This window comes from Lissotriton helveticus, chromosome 1_2 (genome assembly GCF_964261635.1).
Source record: "Lissotriton helveticus chromosome 1_2, aLisHel1.1, whole genome shotgun sequence".
Lineage (NCBI taxonomy): Eukaryota > Metazoa > Chordata > Amphibia > Caudata > Salamandridae > Lissotriton > Lissotriton helveticus.
Genome location: NC_136058.1, coordinates 37,763,490 through 37,785,429, shown reverse-complemented (window position 1 = coordinate 37,785,429; position 21,940 = coordinate 37,763,490). Strand labels below are relative to the sequence as shown.

The following is a 21,940-nucleotide window of genomic DNA, read 5'->3' as shown; positions in this document are numbered from 1 at the left end:
TGTGCCTATCTATCCTTTCTTTATTCCCCTAGCTGGACTGCCTCACATTATTTAATTTACAAGACTGACCTTTGTGTGTTTTGTGAAGCAATGCTTTCGCAATGTACCACCATCACTGTGCCTGAATTAGAACGGGTAAACGGTCTGCATACACCAAAGGGGGATATATTTTAAGAGTGATTGTTGTTTGTGAGTGTATCAAGATGGATTCATGTGGTAGCAGGCAGCGTGGGATGAAATGTTTTCAAATGAAAACATTTCATCCTACGTGTGTCACGTTTAAGAACAATAAACAAATGAATACAACATTTTGGAGCAGTTTGAATGACTTTCAAAGTGATAAATGGATAACCTTTTGATCGTGGAGAAGCGTGGCTCAGTGGTTAGAGGCGGCAGACCCGGAAGCTGAGATCGGCCGTGGACCAGGGTTCGATTCCCCGCCTCGGCGGGTCTCGGGCTCAAAAATTCCACGGACTCGATAATTCTCGCTCCGGTGCCTACTCAACTCACGGGGTCACACTCTGCGACTCTGGGCAATAGCTTGCTTAATCTCCACTAAGCCCCTCGCGGCGGGATGCCTGGCTTTCACCTTGTGGATACCCTGCCGGGGTATCTCACAGGGGAATACCAGGACGGGTTCCCTAAGCAAGCTCTTAGATACCGGGTCAGTGATTTGCGCTATATAAATACATCTACATTTACACATCGTGAACATTTTGGAAAAGGTTGTGCGCTTGGATAGGAGTGTAATCGCGCTCCCTCTACAGTTGTTTCCAGGTTCGCCTGAGCGAGTTTCCTGAAGCGGGCAGTTTGGTTTCGGAAGGCCAGCATGTAACTGAACACATCCTGGGGAGTTTTCCTGGGAGATGCCTCCCAGCCTTCCTTCACCAAACTTAGAGGTCCTCTCACTAGGTGACCACGCAGGAGCTCAAAGGGACTGAACCCAAGAGACTTCTGTGGTACCTCACTGTATACAAAGAGAAGGCACGGAAAGAGGACGTCCCACTTACGCCTCATGGGTTCTATTATACCCTTAATCATGCCTTTCAAGGTCTGGTTTAATCTCTCTACCAGACCATTACCTTGTGAGTGGTAAGGAGTTGTGAACTTGTAAGTCACACCACACTCCTTCCACAGGGATGTCATATACTTAGATATGAAGTTGGTACCCCTGTCAGACACCACCTCTCTGGGGAACCCCACTCAGGAAAAGATCCCCATTAATGCCCGTCCCACCACTGGCACAGTCGTTGTCCTGAGAGGGATTGTCTCTGGGTACCGGGTGGTCTAGTCCACCAAGACTAGGATGAACCCGTTGCCCATGGTGGTCTGGGGATCCAGTGGCCCCACAATGTCCATCCCCTACTCTTTCAAAGGGTGTTCCAACCACTGGAAACGATTGGAGAGGAGCTTTGACCTTCATCCCACTCTTAACACTTGCCTGGCAAGTTTGGCAAGACCAGCAATGTCCATCTGACTGCCTTCGCATTTGGGGCCAGAAGAAGTGGGTGACAAGCCTGCCAAAGCTCTTGTCCTGCCCCAAATGTCCCGTCAAAGGCATGCCGTGAGCCAGACCCAGTAGGAAGGTCCTGAAATGCTGGGTTACGACCAGCACACAGACTGACCCAGGCTCAGCGACCTTAGGCTCACTATATGGGAGATCATTCTCCCAGTAGATCCAATGTGATCCGGATTGATCACCAGCTGCCTGGTTCATAGCCTGCCACCGCAGACCCTCTAGAGAAGGGCACTCTTTCTGCTCCTTGCAGAACTCCTCCCTGGTGGGACCCCCTTCTTGTTGCTAATGTGTCAGCTCAGAGATGTCCCCCAGTTCAGCTACCTGCTCCACTGTAGGCACCATCGCGTCCCCCTCAAGGTCCGCCTCCTCCCGATCCATTGGAACTTCAAGGGCCGGTTTCCCGCGCCCCTTGCCCATTCTCTTGGCAAGGTCTTGGGCCACTATTTCAGGCTTGAAGTCCTCTTAACCACCCTCTCTAACCGCCATTGACCGAGTAGACACGCATGCCCACTCTGGCAACCCCAGCATCTCCAAGTGAGACTTGAGTGCAACATCCTTCCACAAGGACTGCTCCAGGTCGTTACCTTGCAGACAATCTAGAGGCATGGAAAGGCTCACAACCACCCTCAAGGGACCTAAGATCCCCCCACTTGAAGGGAACCTGCGCCACCTGACACTAGTGCTCTGAATTGTCTACCTTAATTACTTGGTGGAATGCCCCTGGGACTAACGGCTTCTCAGAGACCCGGTGACACCGGACTGAGGTCACAGTGGCTCCAGTATCTCTGAGAGCCTATACCCTTCTCCCATTGATGGTCACCTAGGTGCTGTATTTCTTTGTGTTAGGGGGCACCTGGTTTCCTGGGACCAGCTTACTGTCCCCTAGTGAGATGAGGGCCATTTCTGCGGTGTCCCCCCCCTTCCTGTGGGTACTCCTCCTCCACCCCAAGCGTTACACTAGCCAACACTTTGGATTTCCCACCGGTAGGTGGCTGAGCCCCCTTTGAGCATCCGGGGTCCCCATTCATGTGCTAGACCCAGTCACATGCAAAACACTTGCAGGGGCCGGGCTCAGCAGGCTTTCCTGACGAGACCCCTTGTTTATTATCTCCGGAGGGATGGGAACCTTTACCCTGGGTGTTAGTTTAGGGCCCTTGAGAGAACACCTGTGTCTTACCCGTGTCCCCCCCACTTTTCTGCCAGGGACCCTGTCCACCTTTGGCGGAGTCTCCCTTAAACACTTTCTTGTGGACCCTGGTACTCACCCAGCGGTCAACCTCCATAACAAGCTTCCTAGGGTCAGTCAGGTTACTACCAACTAGGTGCTGGCGTAGATCTGCAAAACATAGACAAGTGCTCCTATGCAATCAAATTGTAGAGTCCCTGAAATTCTGTCACATTACTGCCCTGCGCCCAGCAATCCAGTGACCGGCAAAACACATCCACACATTCCAACCAAGTGTTGGCATCAGACTTCTTACTGGACCTGAACTGATCCCTGTACTTTTCAGGGGTAATACCATACTTAGTGAGGAGGGTGTCCTTCATGTCTGGATAGGTGAGGTGAGGTCATACCCCTTACCCAAAGCTATTAAAGTATCCCTTTCTTCTTCTGGGAAGAGAGGCCACAATCCTGCTCCCCAATTCTCCTCAGGGACCCCATTCATGTGGATTGCTGCCTCGTACCCTTGAAACCACCTTTGTAGGTCATCCCCCTTCTTTGAATTCCTTGCCTACATTCTTAGGGATGTGTACAATTCTGTTTGCCTGTCTTGACGAATTGCTGCCACCATCTGACTTGGGGCTAATTCTTAGCCCCTGCTCCTTAAGATCTCTTTCATGGTCTAAGAGCATTTTCCTTTCCTCCATGGCTATTCTTTTGTCTTCCCTCTCATTTTCCCTCCTGAGTTTTTCCAACTCAAGCTTCCTTGCTTCCTGCCTGTCCTCCAGCTCCTCTGGGGACAGGCTACTGCTGCCTGGCCGGGAGGGTCCCCCCCTCCCAAAAGCACATCCACCCTAGGAATAGGCTCCTCCGCCACTCCACTGAGATCACCAGATCCACTTGCATCCTCGCTGCTACCCAGGCCTTCTGCGTCTTTTGTAGCCCGTCCTTCCTAGTGAGGCCTCTGACTTGGAGTTTTAGGTTTTTGCAAATTGATTTCAGTTCCCTAACATTGTAGGCTTCCAACCTATCCTCCTCAAAGGCACTTTCCAGGGATGCAACAGATGATGCTCTTGATTCAGACACTAAGAAGTAGAAATTTCAAACTGGCAAGATCAAAAACGGACCAAAAAGAAAAAGAACTAGTATGTGGCACATAATGGTCTGCGATATGGTAGTAATGTACGCCAATCACTGTAAGTCAAGTACAAACGCAAGTCCTGTCCTCACCGCTGACAACCAATTTTAGAAATGGGGGTCTCTAGTTAGCAAGGGCTTGCACCTTTGTTCAAATAGGGACCCTTCTTCCTAGGCAGGATAAGGGAGTTACACTCCTAAAATAACCCCTGCTCACCCCCTTCGTAGCTTGGCACGAGCAGTCAAGCTCATTTTTGAGGCAGTGTGTAAAGCATTTGCACATAACCAACAGTAATACAGTGTAAGCACTACAAAAGGACATCACACCAGTTTAGAAAAATAGCCAATATTTTTATATACTTTAAGACAAGACCAAAAAAAGTTGTCAAAATAAACTTTAAAAACAGCTCCTTGATGTCGATAGCTCCGTCCGAGGCTATCACAGCATCGTCAGCAAACAAATCCAAACAGTTCTGGCTGGCTGTGGCGTCGTGGGTAAGCTACGGTGTCGGGAAGACCCGCAAACAGTACCTATTAGAAATGCAAGGCGTCTGGGGCCTCGCGTTGCAGTTCCGAAAACACGGCGTCTGCATGCGTCAGGTCCGGACGTCGGTGCAGGAGTCATTTGGGCCCTCGAAGACACACGCGTTGCAGGTCGACCTCCTCTCTGGTGGGATCAGGAGCGAAGGTGTCGGCAGGCATCGTGTTCTGCAGTGCGAAGTGCAGCAGTGCCCCCAAGTCGCGGTACGAGCAGCGGCTCGATGCCGGATGGCAGCGGCTCGATGCCGGATGGCATCGTCGGTGAGACCAGGGTTGCAGTGCGAGATGAAGGTGGTGCTCGTCACAGTGCTGGCAGGTCACGGTGCAAACACCTTGTTGGAATATTCAAGTTACCACCCGAGAGGCTTACGAGATGGCTTACCATATGGACAATTTTTACGCATCAGACGTAACTGCAAGTGGCGAAAGGATTATTTTAGGGAGGCGGAGGTCCTAATGAAAAAACTTATTCACAGAGGCTACCTACGACGTCTGGTCACTCAAGCCAGAAAAAGGGCATGGTATTGCCACAGGGAGACACTCCTTTCACCACAACCTAAAAAGACCTTGAACCGGATCCCTTTTGTATCTACATTCAGCCCGCACAGCAATGAAGTTAACAAAATCATTAAGAAGAACTGGCCAATACTTCGAATACACAAATCTTTCACGGATCCACCTTTGTTCTCTTACCAGCGTGGCCGAAACATCGCTAATCACCTGGTACATGCCATTACATGGCCGCAGCCCATAAAAGAAAAACACACCATCACCGCGGCATGGGGACTGGATCCAGTGGTGGGACACTTTAAATGCCAGAACTGTAGTGTTTGCGAACTGACCAAAAACACCAAGGTCTTCTCCTACAAAGATCGGACATACAAATTGAAGACACATACTAACTGTAGAACACAGAACGTGGTTTATGCCATTACATGTCCTTGTGGCCTTATTTATATAGGGCAAACGACTCAAATGATCAAACAAAGGATCATCCAGCATAAGAGCAGGATCAATTGCAAAGTACTCACTGCCCCTTTAGTACCACACTTTATTGATTAAGGTCACCTAGATACAGACATCGCCTGGCAAGTGATTGACAATCCATCCCTCCCTGTTCGGGGAGGAGATATCAAGAGGTTGTTAAATAAATTTGAATGTAAGTGGATGACCATTTGTGATTCTGTGGCATCCGGGCTCAATACTCTTGATGAGTGGAATAATACTGTGACCACCTAGCAGCCTTGTGATACATTGTACTTGTTTCCTGTCTATCCAACTGCTCTGCCAATCTATTTATAGCTGGTTACACTAGAATGTATTATTAATTTCATCGTATGAACCTTTCCCTTTTATATTGTTGAAATACCCTGACTAGGTCTGTATGGAATTGTTTATGTTTATATTGATTGTTTATATTAATTGTTCTGCAACATGGTTGTTCAGCAGTATATATATGTCACTCAATAACTTTTTGAATATACATGATGTGAGAGACCACGATTGTTGTATGCAATAATTTTCTGTTTAGTTGCTGTTGGTTACTGCACCTTACATTAATCAATTTCACCCGGGTCTCCCTTCATGTCATTAGTTGTTTCTATCCTCCGTCCCCTTTTATTTTCACCTTGCCCTCCAGTCCCGCCCACTCCCGCCCATTGACTGCCGACCCCGCCCCCCAGTTACGCATTGCCTTTCCGGTAACTTTCCCACTACAGCGAGTGGTTGATCCGAGCAGCGATTAGACGCTATCCGCGGGCTCATTGACCCTTTGGCTGGCTGCCCACGCGTATTTATTACGTGACCGGCTCCCTCGACGATTCCGGTAAGCTTGTACTATATCGCGCCGCGTTTCATCATGTCCCACATAATTACACCACGGATCCTGACCGTTTCTCTCGGTTTCAGGTCCTTCAGTCTACCGAACATAACGGTCCACGAATTTTACCTGCTTTGACCGGAGTAGACGTAGAACACTGAGGTACTTTTGCAAATACTCGTAGTATGGTTTGTTTAAATTCACAGTGCGACTTGTTTTTACATAAAACTTGTCTCTCTCGCTGTATCATATAGAAGCAAAGAATTCTGCATGCCAGATCCTCGGATGAGGATTCCGAATTGTCTTGCCTACAGGTAACACCGGCTCCCGGTATTCTGTGTCCATATATCACACGTGCATGGGTGGATACCTACCCTTTTTCGCCCCCTTGATGATTAATTGTCATACCCACCAATCAGCTGGTCACTTGGCTCACAATCAAGGACGTATTACTCCACACATGCCCTATCTCACTTTCTAACGCCGGTCCTTAATCATCACCACACCCCTGTACAACCATGGTTTTAGGTGCGGGACTCCCACTGATCCCCTTCCACGCCACTTCTGTTCCCGTCCCCTCACCACTAATAATGTAATTTGATTACCCATTACCCAGTACCCTAGGACCCTAACCCATGTCCTGCTTTCCCGACAGCACTCCAAATGAGACAACCCAGTCCTGATGATGGTCCGCATTCAATAAGGACCGAAACGTCGTCGACTTTACAGCGCAAATTATAGGCGCATTCAGCTGTGACAAAAAATTGCAATGTGTATTATATAAAGTCATTTTGAATATTGGTCACTTGTTGAGCTAGTCACTGTATATATCACCTTGCTCACCTGCGCCGTTTATCGCTGTTCACTCACTTTCACTTGCGTCGCCACCTTTTCACTTGTACATATTGAGCACCAAGTATTATTGGTTGTCTTCTGATTTTTCGAATTACGTGCTGTACATATTCCCTGTGGCATGAATTTATCTTCATAATTTTCGATTATCAAGAAACTAAAGATCATTTTTGGATTTAAAAACTTGTGAAGAAGTGTCTCCTTTTTCTGACCTTTGTAATGCCCTGTGCATGCAATATAAATTGTCTTCTTTATTCATACCTGTTGGGATAATGTTTTTGCTTTGAGTCATCGTTGCTGAAGCGCTGTCGTCGGCTGACGAACTGGGGTTAATGGCACCGGCGTCGGTAGGCCACGGCTGAGGTGTGGGATGAGGGTGGTGCGGAGTGTAACTTTACGAGCGGTGCCCTTGAACCAACTAAACAACCATTCCCAGCGTGATACGTAATGAAGGAACTCATAGCACACCACAGCAGCTCTTACTTTGCTCCAATCAGCTTTGCATAAGCCAAAATATCAAAATACAAATATAACTCCCACCGGTTTACCTAAATATATATAGAACCATCACCCGCTCTAGGACCAAAGGCAATAGCATCCTTCTGGTTCTATCAAACACACAGAGGAAGTTCTCAACCAGCCGGAACTCACTCAGACTAATGCAGTCTGATCAACCAGATACTAATCTCAATTGCTATGATCTCACAATAGAAGTTTAATATGTCCTATCTTGAAGTGGCCGATGGTGCCTCATGATCCAGCACCCCAACCTTAACAGACAAGTCAAATACCTCGTAATATATCTCTATCTATCCCAGGATCTTGGATTGTGACAAATCTGAATATCAAAATTCAGCTCTGCAGCAAACACATTACTAGTCATAGGCGCTAAAAATAAATTCCAAAAAGCATTTCAATCTCATCTCAGAGCCCCTCCCTCTTGGACCAATATGCGACCAACCACTCTCAAAACATGATAAATGAAAAACTGCAAACACTGCATCTTGACAACTTATTAGCAAAACTGCATAACTCTACTGATACTCAAACCCCTAGGACAGTGCCGGCTGGTGGCTTTAGAAAGTGGTGAACGTAAAGGTTGCTATAAAACCGCATCAGCCCTAGAGTTAAGCAAGTCACTTAAGTTTGAAGCCAGATGCCTGGCTCGAGCTCAGCTTGAACACAAATGAGCCAAATCTTCAGATGGCTTCTGCCTCGCACCCTACCCCTATAACTTCATACGCCAATAATTGAAAACACAGTAGTGACAGCTGAGGTCGGATAGAAAGAAATATCCTTCTAGTGGCTGAATTGCACAATGTGAAATAGAAAAACCGACAGTCTATCCTGGCTTCCCCATTGAACCAAATTGTGTGATTCTATGTCATTTTTTTATTTAATTTTCTTCCTTTTTTCAGTATTCCATATTAAAACACCTTAACACACATGAATTATAATTGTGTGCTGTAGAAACACATCTTGTGTTTTATTTAATGGACTGTAGTGTTGCTTGATGTATATTTATCTAGGCCACATAGATGGAACAAATAACTGACTTGCCTCTTTTTTTTTTTTACTTATGGCATCTGCATGTGGGTGCAGGAGGAGGGAAGAGCATGACTGCTTTGAAGTTTATTTTTTCTAAACTACCTCTTCTAAAAAAAAAAAAGATAATTTGATAAAAGGTTTCTGTTAATTAAAGGAACATGCTACTGAACTTTGAAGAGCCTGTTTGTTGCATGATTTATAAGTCAACCTTTTCATAGTTGGGATAATGTTAGGGCTGTTAGAACGATGCAAGACCGTTGTCACGGCTCTTCTTGTTAATTTGCTAGTTTGCTCACCCTTAGCAGACATACACTCCTCTGAGCACACTCCTCTGAGCACTCTCTCAGTCTCATGATGCAGGTACACACACATGGAGACTCACATATACAGTTTTACATAAATACACACACACACAGAAAGACACAAACACGAGACAAACGTACACAGGCACACAGACATATCAGCGCTGGTCTACCCTGTTACTTTGGTGCATTCAGGATCTCTGATCCTGAAAGACTGCAATATGGGGCGCGACCTCAAGGTGTGCACTGCTCAGTGACCATGACAGCTCAATCACCCTGGCACTGCACAGTCCTGCCAAGTATCACGCATCGGTCGTGACTCTAACGCATTTCAGTGCGGTGATCCGCATCACCGCGCTGAAATGCATTATCACGCATAATGCTACTCTCTGAAGCTCGTGCTTCACTTGTGTGCTGGCTCTGCTGCTCCCCGGTGCTGCAGACTCACTACAGCAGCTGGCTCAGTCAGATAGTTAAACAGTTAAATATGTCTTTCCTCAGAGTCCGTGAGGTGCTACAATGTTGCAATCTGCCGCTGCGACGGACTGCCCCGGCTAGATTTCATTTACTCCCGGTGCGAACGGGCCCTCGGCGCGGCTGTCAATCAAGACTACCTGCCTTCAGCTCAACAGAGCAGAGGTTGGCTGCCTGTCGCCGTTGGAGGGGGTAAATTATTGGATGTTGGGACCTCAATTCCGGCTGTCACAAGAACACAGGAAGTCATTAGAAGTGGTGGGGGACTTGAGAGACAGAGAATCGAGCTTCTGCTGCCTCAGAGCCTGCAGTGCGCATAAAAATTAATTTTTTTACCGCGGCGCCCCACACCTATCAATGACTGACTCTCAGCATGGGCTGCCCGCGCATCAGGCATTGTGATCATCCATATTGCAGTGGGAGAGTCTGGAGACCCCCTGCGGCACAGTGACGTGACTCAGAGAGATAGAGATAGAAGTAAGTAATGGCCAGGCAGCCGCCTGTGCAAGGCTGCCACTGACGTACGTTGAATGTGTGAAGTTGTGGTCTTACTGGTCAGACACCGTTGCAAGCAGGGCTGCTCTCATCCTTCTGACTGGTTTATCTGCAAGATATTAATGATCTGAGAATGCTTTCATGAGACAATAATCTGCAGGCCGCAGCGGAGGGCTGGTCTCTGTCTCCTGTCACTAGGCTCCGACCTCCACCTCTGAAAGCAGCACTTATTAGGATTTTAAGTTCTTATGGGCCAGGCAGCCTGCTACCACTCAGACTTGTAGTGTGTGTGTCTGTTGTAACTTGTCACATACACAGTGCTGAGCCGAGCACACGCACTGCAAGATCTGATCCTTTAATTTCAGACACAATTGCAGGCAGGGCTGCTCTGAAGCCTTTCACCGTTTCAGTCGTGTTCTGTCTACAGAGCAGAGGGGGATTTTCGGACATTTTCACACCAGAGCCATGGCACAGGCAGCCAGGGACTCTAGGAACTGCTAGAGCTAAGTAAGTACACAGGCAGCGAGGGCTTCCAGGCAGGCGTACTGTTAGAACTGAGTTGGGGTACAAGAATGATAGCAAATAAACATTTTTCATTTGTTTAAGAGTGTATTGGCAATACTTCACTATTTTGTAATAACTCCAACATTGTTATTCCAGATCTGTAGTGCTACTTTTTAAATAAAAAGGTTGTTTTATTTGATTATTGTATTTAACATCGCTTCTCTTCTTACATTCTAGTTAGTAGTCACCATAAATGACTAAACAACACATTTGCATTCTTGTACCTGTGCATGTTTTCTGGATTTTTACCAGCTCTTCTCTAATCTTTTCCTATACTGAGTAAGATTGGGAATTTACTCCCGACAATGGCAGAAGCAAAACTTATGCCAAGGTTAGGAAAAAGTGGTTGGACGGAAAGTGAACTTGTAAACACTCAACAGATTTCCACATGAGTAAATCTATACATGTATATTTGCTGGGGCTAAAAAGCAGTTCACACATTTTTTCTAGGAGTACGTATTTCTGGACTATTTCTGTAAATTCTTGTGGATTTATGAAAGATGTAAATCTGAAGTAATGCAAGGAAATATACCATGGGTGCAATTTTGGGACTTTCTTAAAGATTTGGGCCTCTAATTAGGTCTGGCATTAACCAAAACCGTTTGCTTTTATTAAATTCTCTTTCGCTCTATCGGCTGGCTTCCACTCTTTCACAAGTAGCATATCGGCACACAAAGTAATTTTGATCAGTGCCAGGAACTACTGAGGCAATGTGTGCTTTTTGATACCAAAAGATATTGTTGTTTTTTGCTAATGTTTGTTATAATAGTGAGGGCCTGGCTGCTCCCACAAAGTTTTACAAAAAAACATTTTAAAAAGACACACATAGACAAAACCAAATATCTGACCACCAATATCAGGCTTATTCGATTTGCCAATGTTTGTTTATTTTCATGTTCCCATAATTATGTTTAAACTGGTTGCACTGATTTATCCCTTATGAATATTTTTGGGAAATACTCACATGCATCTACACATTTTACTAAATGATGCTTCAAAGAAATGTAACCTATAATTTAACAGTAGTTTAGCAAAATGTTTTTATTTGCATTTTTTGTGAACGTTTTATTTGAAAAGCAAAGGATTATCAATCTTTTTTTCAAGCTTCTGCAGTAGTTTACTTCTAATTAGAGAGCATTCTGGGAGCACTGTAGCCTCACATTCTTTAACTGTGCAAACGTGTACACACATTTTTACACTGGAACCAGTTGCAGTAGTGCAGACCAATCTTACAAAATGTCCTTGGAGCGCACACTCTAATAAGGAAGGCTCTGTATTAATGAGCCATAAATACAAGTTCAAAAAATTTTAACATTTGGACACAGGTATTACCTTAACTGCAGGCATTGCCCTTCCCTGATCCATTGCGTGGAACTATAAACTGGAAGCCAAAGGGTTTGTGCTGCAGGGGGTTGAGCCTACTTGTCCTAAGGACAAAATAAACATGAAACTGTGTTGTCCGTGACGCCAAACAATATGTCCAGGGTGTCGGGCTATAGGAATTCCACACCCCTGCACTAGTCTGTGGTTCAAGCGACTAGTATTTTGTAAAGTATTGACTATATAATTCACTGTGCATTATCCTTGCAAAAAGGCTCAAACAAAGCATACAATGTATCTAAAATCTGGGAACTCGGCTTCCATTATATCTTTCCCCCACACGGTCGTATTTTTGGCCATCTTAGTGAACCTCAAAGGCTTCCTGTAGAAGAGCAAATGATTTTTAAGGCCTTGTACATTTATCAGAGAACCCTGCAACATCGTGCCCTGAACTTTATTTTATCCATAATCACCGACTACATTAACTGCCATAAGCGCCATTCTGTTGGAGCTGGAATGACATGGGTTCCTCGCATCCTTCAGTCTTGTATGGGAGGGACAGCTTTCTTTTATGTAGCTACTAAATTGAATGCATACACAGTGTAGCGTCGCGTTCTAGTCGTCACGTTCCTACGCGATGACGTAGAACGCGGCGGCCATTTTGGAGGCGCACTCAGCGCCGATAGCCGAGCGTTTCGGACGTGTTCCCGGTGCTCTCTTGTTTCATAATAAATATAAGTACTCAACCCCTCTCCAGTCTGGTATAAATCTTTTGGAGGTATTCTACATCATTACAGTGGCGACGAAGGTGGGATCTGAACAAAAGGAGACACCAGGACCCACCAGAAGAGAAAAAAAAAAAAAAAAAAAAAAAAAAAAAGAAGAAGAGGAAGACACGAGGAACAGTGACTCGGGGGGCAGTGCAGGCAGCAAGAGAGCGTGGCAGAGGACATACCTATAACAGGCAAGCACCCATAGTAGTGGCCAGAGCAGCGGCAACCAAGGATACAGGGGGCAAGAACACCTCCAAGAGCAAAGAGGAAGGAGGGCAGCCCCACCCAAACTAGAGCAGACACAGAACCCAAGGGGGAGGAATAAGCCCACCCAGGCACGACCAGGCACCACTGAAGCGCGCCATTGAGGGAGGCACTCACACAGGGGGACCAACCACCACAACGGGAAAGGAGTGAAGCATAGAGAAATAACGCCCCACCACGAGTGCCGCCACCCACTAAAGTGCCTACTAGATATCCAGGGCCCTGGCGGAACAAGCGTAGCACGAAGAGGAGGGTGCCTTGGAGCCCCAACCGAACCAAATGCATAGCAGAAGTGCAAGCGCACCAGGCAGTCCCAGAGGAGAAGAGACAGAGACAGAAAGACGCGCCGAAATGTGTGCGCAAGCGTCCTCACTCACGACTCCTATTCCATTCCTCCCCAAACCAGGCGAACCCTTGATGAAGTGGGAGGATTGGAGAGAATACTTTATGAACTACTTAGAAGCCCTGGAGGATGAGAGCGGGGAAGCCTTTTCCAGCAAGAGGAGGAAGAGAATATTACTGCACAACTTAGGCTCAGAAGGGATCAGGGTCTTCCAGAATCTAGTCCCCACGCCAAGACAAGCCGCGGATGACGACGTGTTTCGGCACACGATAGAAGACCTAAACAACCATTATAGACAGGCAGTGTGCACGTCCATAGACAGATACAATTTCCAACAGAGGAAACAAGCGACGGGCGAATCTATAGACGACTATGCAGCAGCATTAAGGAAACTAGCGATCACATGCAAATTTGGCACCTTGCATGATGAGTTTATAAAAGACAAAATAGTCATGCACACGACTAACACTGCAATCCAAGACAAACTATGGGTGAACAGAGATGCCACCCTGAAGGAAGTCATAGCCATGGTAAAAAAGGCGGAACTATCCAAACGATGCACAGAAGCAGTGAAGAGAGAATCCACCTCGAGGCCCATGGTCAATAAAGTTGACGAGGCAGAACCACCGGAGAGAGGCAAGGCAATGGCAGCGGAAGGGAAGGCGCAACACAAAGGGACTACAAGACCCACACAGCAAAAAAGACCGAACAAAGAGGGCACAAACACATGCTACAGATGTGGAAGCCCGTCCCATGCAGCGTACGACAAACGCTGTCCTGCGTTCCGGGCGAAATGCATGTATTGCGGGATCGTATGACATTTTGAAAAAGTGTGTCGCCGCAAGATGAAGAGACCAACGATGAAATACGTAACGCAAGACCCAGGAGATGAAGTAGAAGGAGGCCTGGACGAAGAGGACAATGTGCTGTGCGTCGAAGAACAAGTGCTAGGCATTGACTGCAGACGCTCCAAGAAACCGCAATGTGACATGGGTATAGAAGGGGTACAGATCAAGATGGTAGCGGATTCGGGCTCCCTGTACACCATCGTACAATGGACAGTGTGGAGTGGAACCTTTAAACCAAGTCTGGGATCGCACCTGGAGCCCCCAGACATACGGCCTGTTACGTTCACAGGTGAACCCATTCCAATGGTTGGATATCGAGTCCTGAAGTTCGAGTTCAAAGATCGCAGCGTGCAAACTATATGTGCCAGAAAAAGGTCTGTCTTTTCTTGGGTGGATGGATCAAGGCGACTTGGGCATACAATTGAACCCAGGAGAGGACAAGCAGGTGTTGATGACCAGCACAGAGCATCAACCGAACTTCAGAAGGATGAAAAGCGAGTTCCCCACAGTGTTTGGAGGAACAGTGGGTAAATTAACGAAATTCACGCATAGAATAGACCTCAAGGAGAATGCCACACTGGTTTCCCACAAAGTAAGGAACATACCTATAGCGGTCAGGGACGCAGTACAGAGTTGCAGAGACTAGAAGACAACAGGATCATTGAACCGATAAACTGCTCAGAGTGGCTGGTCCCGTTGGTGGTGGCGATGAAACCCAACGGTAAGGTCCGTCTATGTGTGGACTTACGTGAACTTAACAAATGCATTGTCGTGGAGAAATTTCCGTTACCACGGATAGAAGAAATGCTGGCAAAAACAAAGGGGATAAGGTGGTTTTCCACCATTCATCTCACTTCGGCCTATCACCAGATAGCTTTACACCACACGAGCCGGAAACTGACATCCTTCATAACACCCTTCGGATGCTATCAGTTCCGCCGAATGCCCTTCATACTAGCGTCAGCATTCCAAAAACGTATGCACAAACTGTTCAGAGACATAGAGGGAGTACAGTACTTCCAAGACGATATCTTGGTGATAGGCAAGGACCAAACTGACCACGACAAAAAGCTGGCAAAGGGGCAAGTCTTGGAAGGAAATGGCCTGAAGGCCGAATGGGAAAAGAGTCAGTTCGGAATGACGTCGGGCACCTACCTAGGTCACGAGATCGGTGAACAGGGCATTACACTCAAACAGGCCAACATAAAAGCAATATGCGAAGCACCAGCACCGAATAACAAAGAGGATGTGAGGTCATTCCTGGGGATGGCCGAATACTACAGTAAGTTTGTGCAGCACTTTGCCACCAAGACGTACCACCTGAGGCAGCTCACACGTGGCAAAACAACGTTTACATGGACAGAAGAGGCACAAGCAGACTTCCAGAAAATCAAGGAAGACATCAGCAAGGTGGTATCTCTTAAAGGATGTGATCCACAGGGGCAGTCCAAATTAACCACTGATGCAAACGAAAAAGGACTAGGGGCAGTCCTTATGCAAGAAAGGAAGAATGGAAAGATGGCGACCATCAGTTTTGCGTCCAGGTCCCTATCACCAACTGAACAAAAGTTCAGAGTAATAGAAAAAGAGATGCTGGCTGTAGTGTGGGCCATGGGGAAATTCCACCAATTCTTATGGGGCACGAGGTTCCAGCTCAAGACAGACCATAAGCCCCATGTCAAAGTACTCACGTCCTGTGGACACGCTAGCGCTACACCCCGCATCGCCAAGATGACTCTGAAGCTGTTAGACTACAGATATGATGTGGAGTACATCCAAAGAACAAGGAATAAGGTAGCTGATTATCTCAGCCGAGCCTCAGCGATGGAAGAAGCGCCGACCAGCACAGAAGAGGACGAAGTCCATGTGGCTTTTGCGGAAGACCCGTTGAAAGTGATAAGCGGTCAAGAATGGGAACAAGCCTATGGAAATTATCCTGACATCAAAGACATTAAAGACTTCCTGATACAGGGATGGCCCGAAAAAAAATCTCAGTGCAGCACTCAGGAAATTCTTTGAGGTGTGTGAGGAGTTGTCCATTGGAGATCAGGGGACATTCCTGTTTCGAGGGCATAAAGTGGTCCCTCCAACGTTGTTGATACCTCACCTGCTAGCTGTATTACATGAAAGTCACCTGGGTATCGTGAAAACGAAGATGAGAACCAAACAGATGTACTGGTGGCCGGGAATGGACATCCAGATTGAAAGGCATGTAAGGGAATGTGACCAGTGCCAGAGAGCAGACAAGTCTCAAACCCTACTAAAACCATCACTGGGGAAATTCGACAACCCTGCGAACCCTTGGGAGGAAGTATCCATAGAAATTCTGGGGCCAATACTGGATGCACAGGGGACCCCGAAGTATGTGTGTGTTCTCATCGACCGGTATTCAAAGTGGCCATAAGTAGACGTACAGGAGAAGATGGACACTGAGACAGTCCTCAGATTTCTTACAGCCACTTTCCTCAGAGAATGCATACCTCGCTCCATCATGAGTGACAATGGGCCCCAATTCACTTCGGAAAAGTGGCACAAATACATGGAGCGAAACGGGATCAAGACAAAACACTCCTCCATATACCACCCTGCCGGCAATGGTCTAGCCGAAAGGTTTAACCGAGTCATAATGGGTTCCATACAAGCCACCATTGCAATGGGCAAGGATTGGGAAAAGGAAGTACGGAGTATGCTGAGGGCCTACCCCCACTGGTACTGGGTACAGTCCATTCCAAATCCTAAGAGGACGTGAATCTTTCACCAAGGACAATCTGGCATGGAAGGAAAAGACCGTCACGAGTAAGTGGTCACCAGCAGTGATTCAGCACAACTTGGAGAGAGCACAAAGAATATACCCCAAGCACTACAAAAAGAGACGCAATGTGAAAGAGAACTCGCTAGAAAGAGGAGAGTGGGTCAGAGTCAAACTTGCCCAGTTGAGAAGGAAAGGAGACAGCAAATACAGCCAGCCCAGCCCATGCAGGTAAAGGAGGTGTAAGACCGAGCAGCATTGCTTAGCGACAGAAATGTCTGGCCCCAGGACCGCATGTCCAAGTGCAACAAGATATTGCAGTGGGCCAATGAAGAAAGATCAAAGACACAACAAGGCCAACACTCTTCTGTAGACAGAGAGTTACCGCGCAGAGGAGATGAAGACTCAGGAGCAGAAGGAAGATGAGCTGAGTTCGAAGAAGGAGACAATCCTATTGCAGGGGAACATCAGGAGGAAGCTGGTGGGACTACGGAGAGAAAGAGTCCTAAGGGAACAGGAAGGAGAATGGCGAGCCTGGCAGAGAGCAACTTGGGGAGTTTAGTCTCCACTCCGGTAAGACGTACGCGGGCAGGGAGAACAATAGTGAGGCCTGCCAAATACAGAGACTATGAACTGGGTGAAGTGAAACAACTATGACCCGAGAGAAAGAGACTCCATGGTTTGTCATTGTTATATAAAGAAGGGAGATATGTAGCGTCGCGTTCTAGTCATCGTGTTCCTACGCGATGACGTAGAAGGCGGTGGCCATTTTAGAGGCGCACTCAGCGCCGATAGCTGAGCATTTCGAACGTGTTCCCAGCACTCTCTTGTTTCATAATAAATATAAGTACTCAACCCCTCTCCAGTCTGATATAAATCTTTTGGAGGTATTCTACATCATTACACACAGAGGCGTAGCTTTGTCAGTAAGACTGAGTGGTGGGGTGTGAGCTCCTGATTTTCCGACAATCACACTGACAGATCACGTTAATGATTATATGAGAAGCAGTGCATGAGGGGGGTTTAAGAGCCAGATGAAAGGGAAAGGAGTGAGGATTGCGAGGGGGTACTTAAAACGGTATTTTTTAAGATAACCATGTTATAAACCCTTCAAAACAGACAATGGTGTGTTGTGTGTGTGTTTTTTTTTTTAATCCTCAAGTCAAATTCGACAGATGTGCTTACCATACCCGCGTAAAGCTCCTGAAACCTCTCCCCCTAAGCTACGTCCCTGTGCCTACATGCTCAGCTTCACCAATAATTACTTTACCTCAAATGCTTAAAGGTGTTAAAAAAAGGGTTATTTTGTTGAATCTGTTTTGCCTCAATTAGCGCCAGTGTCAGGACACGTATTTTCGGATAGATGTGTATTATAAAAACATTTAACATTATCAAGCAAAACCTCAACTCTATCCATTCCACTGGGTTACCTGCTATATCTGTAGAGTGACCCTTTCAATCGCTGGCTGAAACTTTTCCTTGCACCCAATTGCGTGTCTTCCCCTGCACTCTGCTCGCCTCACATCCACTGCTGCTTTTAGCAGGCAGCCACTATAGGTCCCATTTTCCCTATACCCCACTTACCGCATTACGCTTCCAAACTGGTAAAGCACTGTTTCCCTCCTGCTACAACACAGATGCGGTAGCTAGATACATGCTATGCAAGCCTAAATACACAGACATTTCCACTGTCTCACCGGTAGGTTTAACCTTTAAACCCTGCACGTTTTAAATTCTATTTTATTTACTCTCACTGTTCCTAGTTGCTGACAGTGCAGACAGATCTCATTAGTTCAGTGAACACTGGGTATCAGCCAATGCAAATAACTTGTGCTGATCTCTAACTCGGTTTAATGTGTAAGAGAGTGCAAAGCCCCTGTGCTTCTAGTCTCCTGCAAACTAAAACCACTGAGTAAACAGTACCTTATCACCTACATCGATCCCACCATGTTTCTGGTCTTGCGCTTTTATTTAGAAAACATTATGGTTTTCTAGGGGCTACAGTTCTGAGCTGCCTCCACCTAACCAATCGGATTTGCACATCTAATGACAGCGAAGCACAGACATTGAAAGTAGTTTCCCTACAACATATAGCAAATTAGCAAACCTATTGGTAAATACAGCAAGTATTTGACAAGCGTTTGTGTGAAACCGAAAAAAAGACCCACCCTACTGTTTTTTTGCGTGAAACCGAGCCAGAAGAACTGGAGAGCTTTACATGGGCACCAGTTACATTATATACGGTCAGTCACGTTCACTTGATAATATGAATATGCGCGTTAAGCACGTGCAGCTTGTCTTGCCGAAGGTTCAACGGACGGGATCTCGGCAGGGTTTGTACTTCATCATTCCAAGGCCAATAACATTAGCACCATCATGTTGCGCAACAAAAGCAGCTGTATTTAGAGCCAAGCGTCATTTTACTTTACGCTCTAACTCATTTTATTAGTTATCAATAGCACTTTTGATTATTGTGTCGGATGCTTTAATTACGTTGCTTATTTCTGAACGAATTGTAGGCCGAATACAAGAGGTTGATAGGTGACAAGAGGGACTAGGGCGCTTACCTTTTCACCCACGGCTACATTTCATATTACAAATACAAGTAGACCATAAGCTGATGTTTCCCGTTTGCAACGTCTGGAAAAAGCAATTGTGTAGCGGTGTAGAACTACAATGCAGATCAAAACCGTCAGATTTACATTTAACCACGACTAACATTCACGCCACAGCTATGCTGTGAAGCGTTGACAGCTGACTTGGACAGGTTCACGTGTCGATGCGGACAGTGAGAAGCAGGGGTGACGCACTCAGCGTGAAAGGTAAAGCCCTGGTGGCTCCCAGCAACGGGTTGCGCCACAGACGCTGCAACGTCGTTACACCGGAGACCTGGAGGCTGGCGAGACAACTTACCAGCAGTCCTACAATTCGGAAAACTGGCTGCTCTCTTCCTCCAGTAAACAGCAAGACTCTTCAGGGGCACCTCAGTAAAGGAATTAACAATCTCTGCACTTTGATCAAAGGCGTGCAGCCAATGAAAAACTGGCGAACTGCACCAGCCAATCCCCTGTTAATATTTCTTCCAGCCAATTGCAGTAAAGCTAACATTCTCAGACGCTGAGATAATGTTTCTACATGCCTGATTGACGGAGCGTTTGGGTGTCAAACCTGTGTGTAGTGTCTCCATCCAATTGTGTTTCATGTGAATTATTGAACAAAATACACCATAGAGAGCTACAGATTTCATTCTGAAGTAAAACAGCGGTCGCGGAAATTGTATCTCGGCTGCAGTCATCTGTGCGTGTCCACGTGCGTCGGCAATGCACTGAGAAAGAGCATGGCACTTTCGGAAGAGTTTAGGAAATGGAAACAACAATGCTTAAATAAAACCGACTTCAGTAAGAAGGGTAGCGTGGATGCAGACATCGCAGAGCTAGTGCAATACTTGAATGCCCACGATCACTTCTTTACCACCAGCTCTTGCTCAGGGCGGATAATACTCATTGATACGCAGGTAAGCAGGGGCAAGCCCTAACACGGAGTAGAGCCTTTTACCTTTTGCCGTCTAGAGATTAGCTGATTAGTTTAGCTAGTTAGGAATAAGACCCTGCATCCTATTCATGTCGCCCCAGGCACCACTGCCCCTTTCCCCCTCTTCTAGAGAGATTACTGATATATCTTGCAATTGGTTTTGATGCCACCGCGAGCTGGTGGGAAGATATATAGCCTCATGGTTTTGAAAAGTTATGTTTTGGTACCACTTCTGTTTGAAAATGAGACGTAAGACAAAATGCTTTGATATTAAGGTATGCATGATACTTATTGGTATCAATAAAGAAATATGTTGAAAAAAATGGTGCCTGTGATGAAAACATCAACTGGCATGGCAACGGTAACAAAATATTTTCATGACAGAAGGAATCATTCTGTTTAAATTATATATAAATATGTAAGGTTTTTGGTTCCTGCTGTGGACAAAATCATTACTCCCTTAGAACCCATCAGCTGTGTATGTTTACTTTACCAGAGCAAACGCGTCCCCTTTTTAAATAGCTGAGTAGAGTAATCAGCAGCGGAAACATATCTAGTTCATCTATTTTACACAGTCTTTGGTATAGCGTTTATACACATGCACTTGCTTTTTGTCCATTTTGAATTATTTTATGTAGAAGCTTGTATTTGTTTGAAGGTGCAAATTAAGCTGCAAATAGAGGGGTAAGTAGCAGGTTTGGCAAATGTGAATTCAAGGGAAAACACTGCAGAATTGGAGTGACCATGATCAAACATATGTCTTAAAAAATTCCAGCATACCACGTCCTTTTGATTAAAAAGCACGGACTGACTGAAGAGTAATTCCTGACATGGGGCCACTTTGGCAGCTTTTAAATTGTCTTACGTAAGGACATGCATAGCCAAGTTGGAAAAGAAGGGCTCACCCTTGAGCTGCCTGGACCAGAGGCAGTGGGTCAGGAGGCCCCTTTACCTCCCTCTACTTTTGAGAGACAGGTAGGAGGCTGCATGTCTTCTCTGCAGCTACCCATCAGTCCAGAGGCACCAGTTGTGTAAAGCAAAACTTACACCACGTGGGCACGAATAGCGTGAGGTGACGGTTTACTGAGGGACATAAGGCTGTATTCCTCTCGACGCTACAGATTGAGCACTTACTTGACCATGCCTTCCCCTTCATCAGCCCCAAACAAGTTTTACCTCAAAGCTGCTGCTTGGTCCTCTGTCCTTTCATGCATACTTGTTGACTGTACCATTTTCTTCTCCTTTATGAGTACTCACATGGGGTGCACCGCCTACTTCCTATATGCCTCCATTCTCCTCCCTGGTGCTTACCCCTGGGTTTTCTCCAGAAATAGTCACCTGTGTGTTGGTATTGTTATTTGCATTATATAGTGGGCTTCTACCGCTGGTGTGGTCTTGCAGCGTTTTCTGTGAACGTTTCCCTGTTGCGAATTGTTGAGAACATATGTGGTGGAAACGTCTCTTGGGTATCCAGTGTGTAATGTCATGTGTGAGGAAGTACAAGAAGGGGTCCTTTATACTGGTCGAGTGCAATTTGAAAATATATATGAACTTTATTCTTTGAAATACATGCACTAGAAATGAGGGGAAAGGTCTCTCCACTACCTTTGAGCTCTGTCCTTATTCTGTTCCAGGCTTAGGGTATTCTGCGCACACTGGAAAGGCTGGGCAGAGTCAAACACAATAAAAGAGAACTTTGA

At 46.3% G+C, this 21,940-nt stretch overlaps 2 protein-coding genes across 6 annotated transcripts in view; one reads left to right on the top strand and one right to left on the bottom strand.

The window, feature by feature from the left end:
- Positions 1 to 19,739, bottom strand: part of CRYZ (crystallin zeta) — a 228,218-nt gene extending 208,479 nt beyond the window's left edge. The window contains exon 1 of one of the 3 annotated variants that reach the window (XM_078668603.1): positions 19,623 to 19,739. The gene's annotated coding sequence lies outside the window, so the exon portion shown is untranslated. Of the gene's footprint in view, positions 1 to 18,293; positions 18,388 to 19,276; positions 19,464 to 19,622 lie in introns of those variants that run through there. The other 2 variants (XM_078668613.1, XM_078668621.1) reach the window with 2 other exon arrangements.
- Positions 19,740 to 19,836: 97 nt separating this feature from the next.
- TYW3 (tRNA-yW synthesizing protein 3 homolog) overlaps positions 19,837 to 21,940 on the top strand; it is a 126,611-nt gene continuing 124,507 nt past the window's right edge. For all 3 annotated transcript variants that reach the window (XM_078668647.1, XM_078668640.1, XM_078668633.1), the window contains exon 1: positions 19,837 to 20,223. In XM_078668647.1, coding sequence (XP_078524773.1) covers positions 20,047 to 20,223 — 177 coding nt within the window. In that variant the 5' untranslated portion in view covers positions 19,837 to 20,046. The remainder of the gene's footprint in view (positions 20,224 to 21,940) is intronic.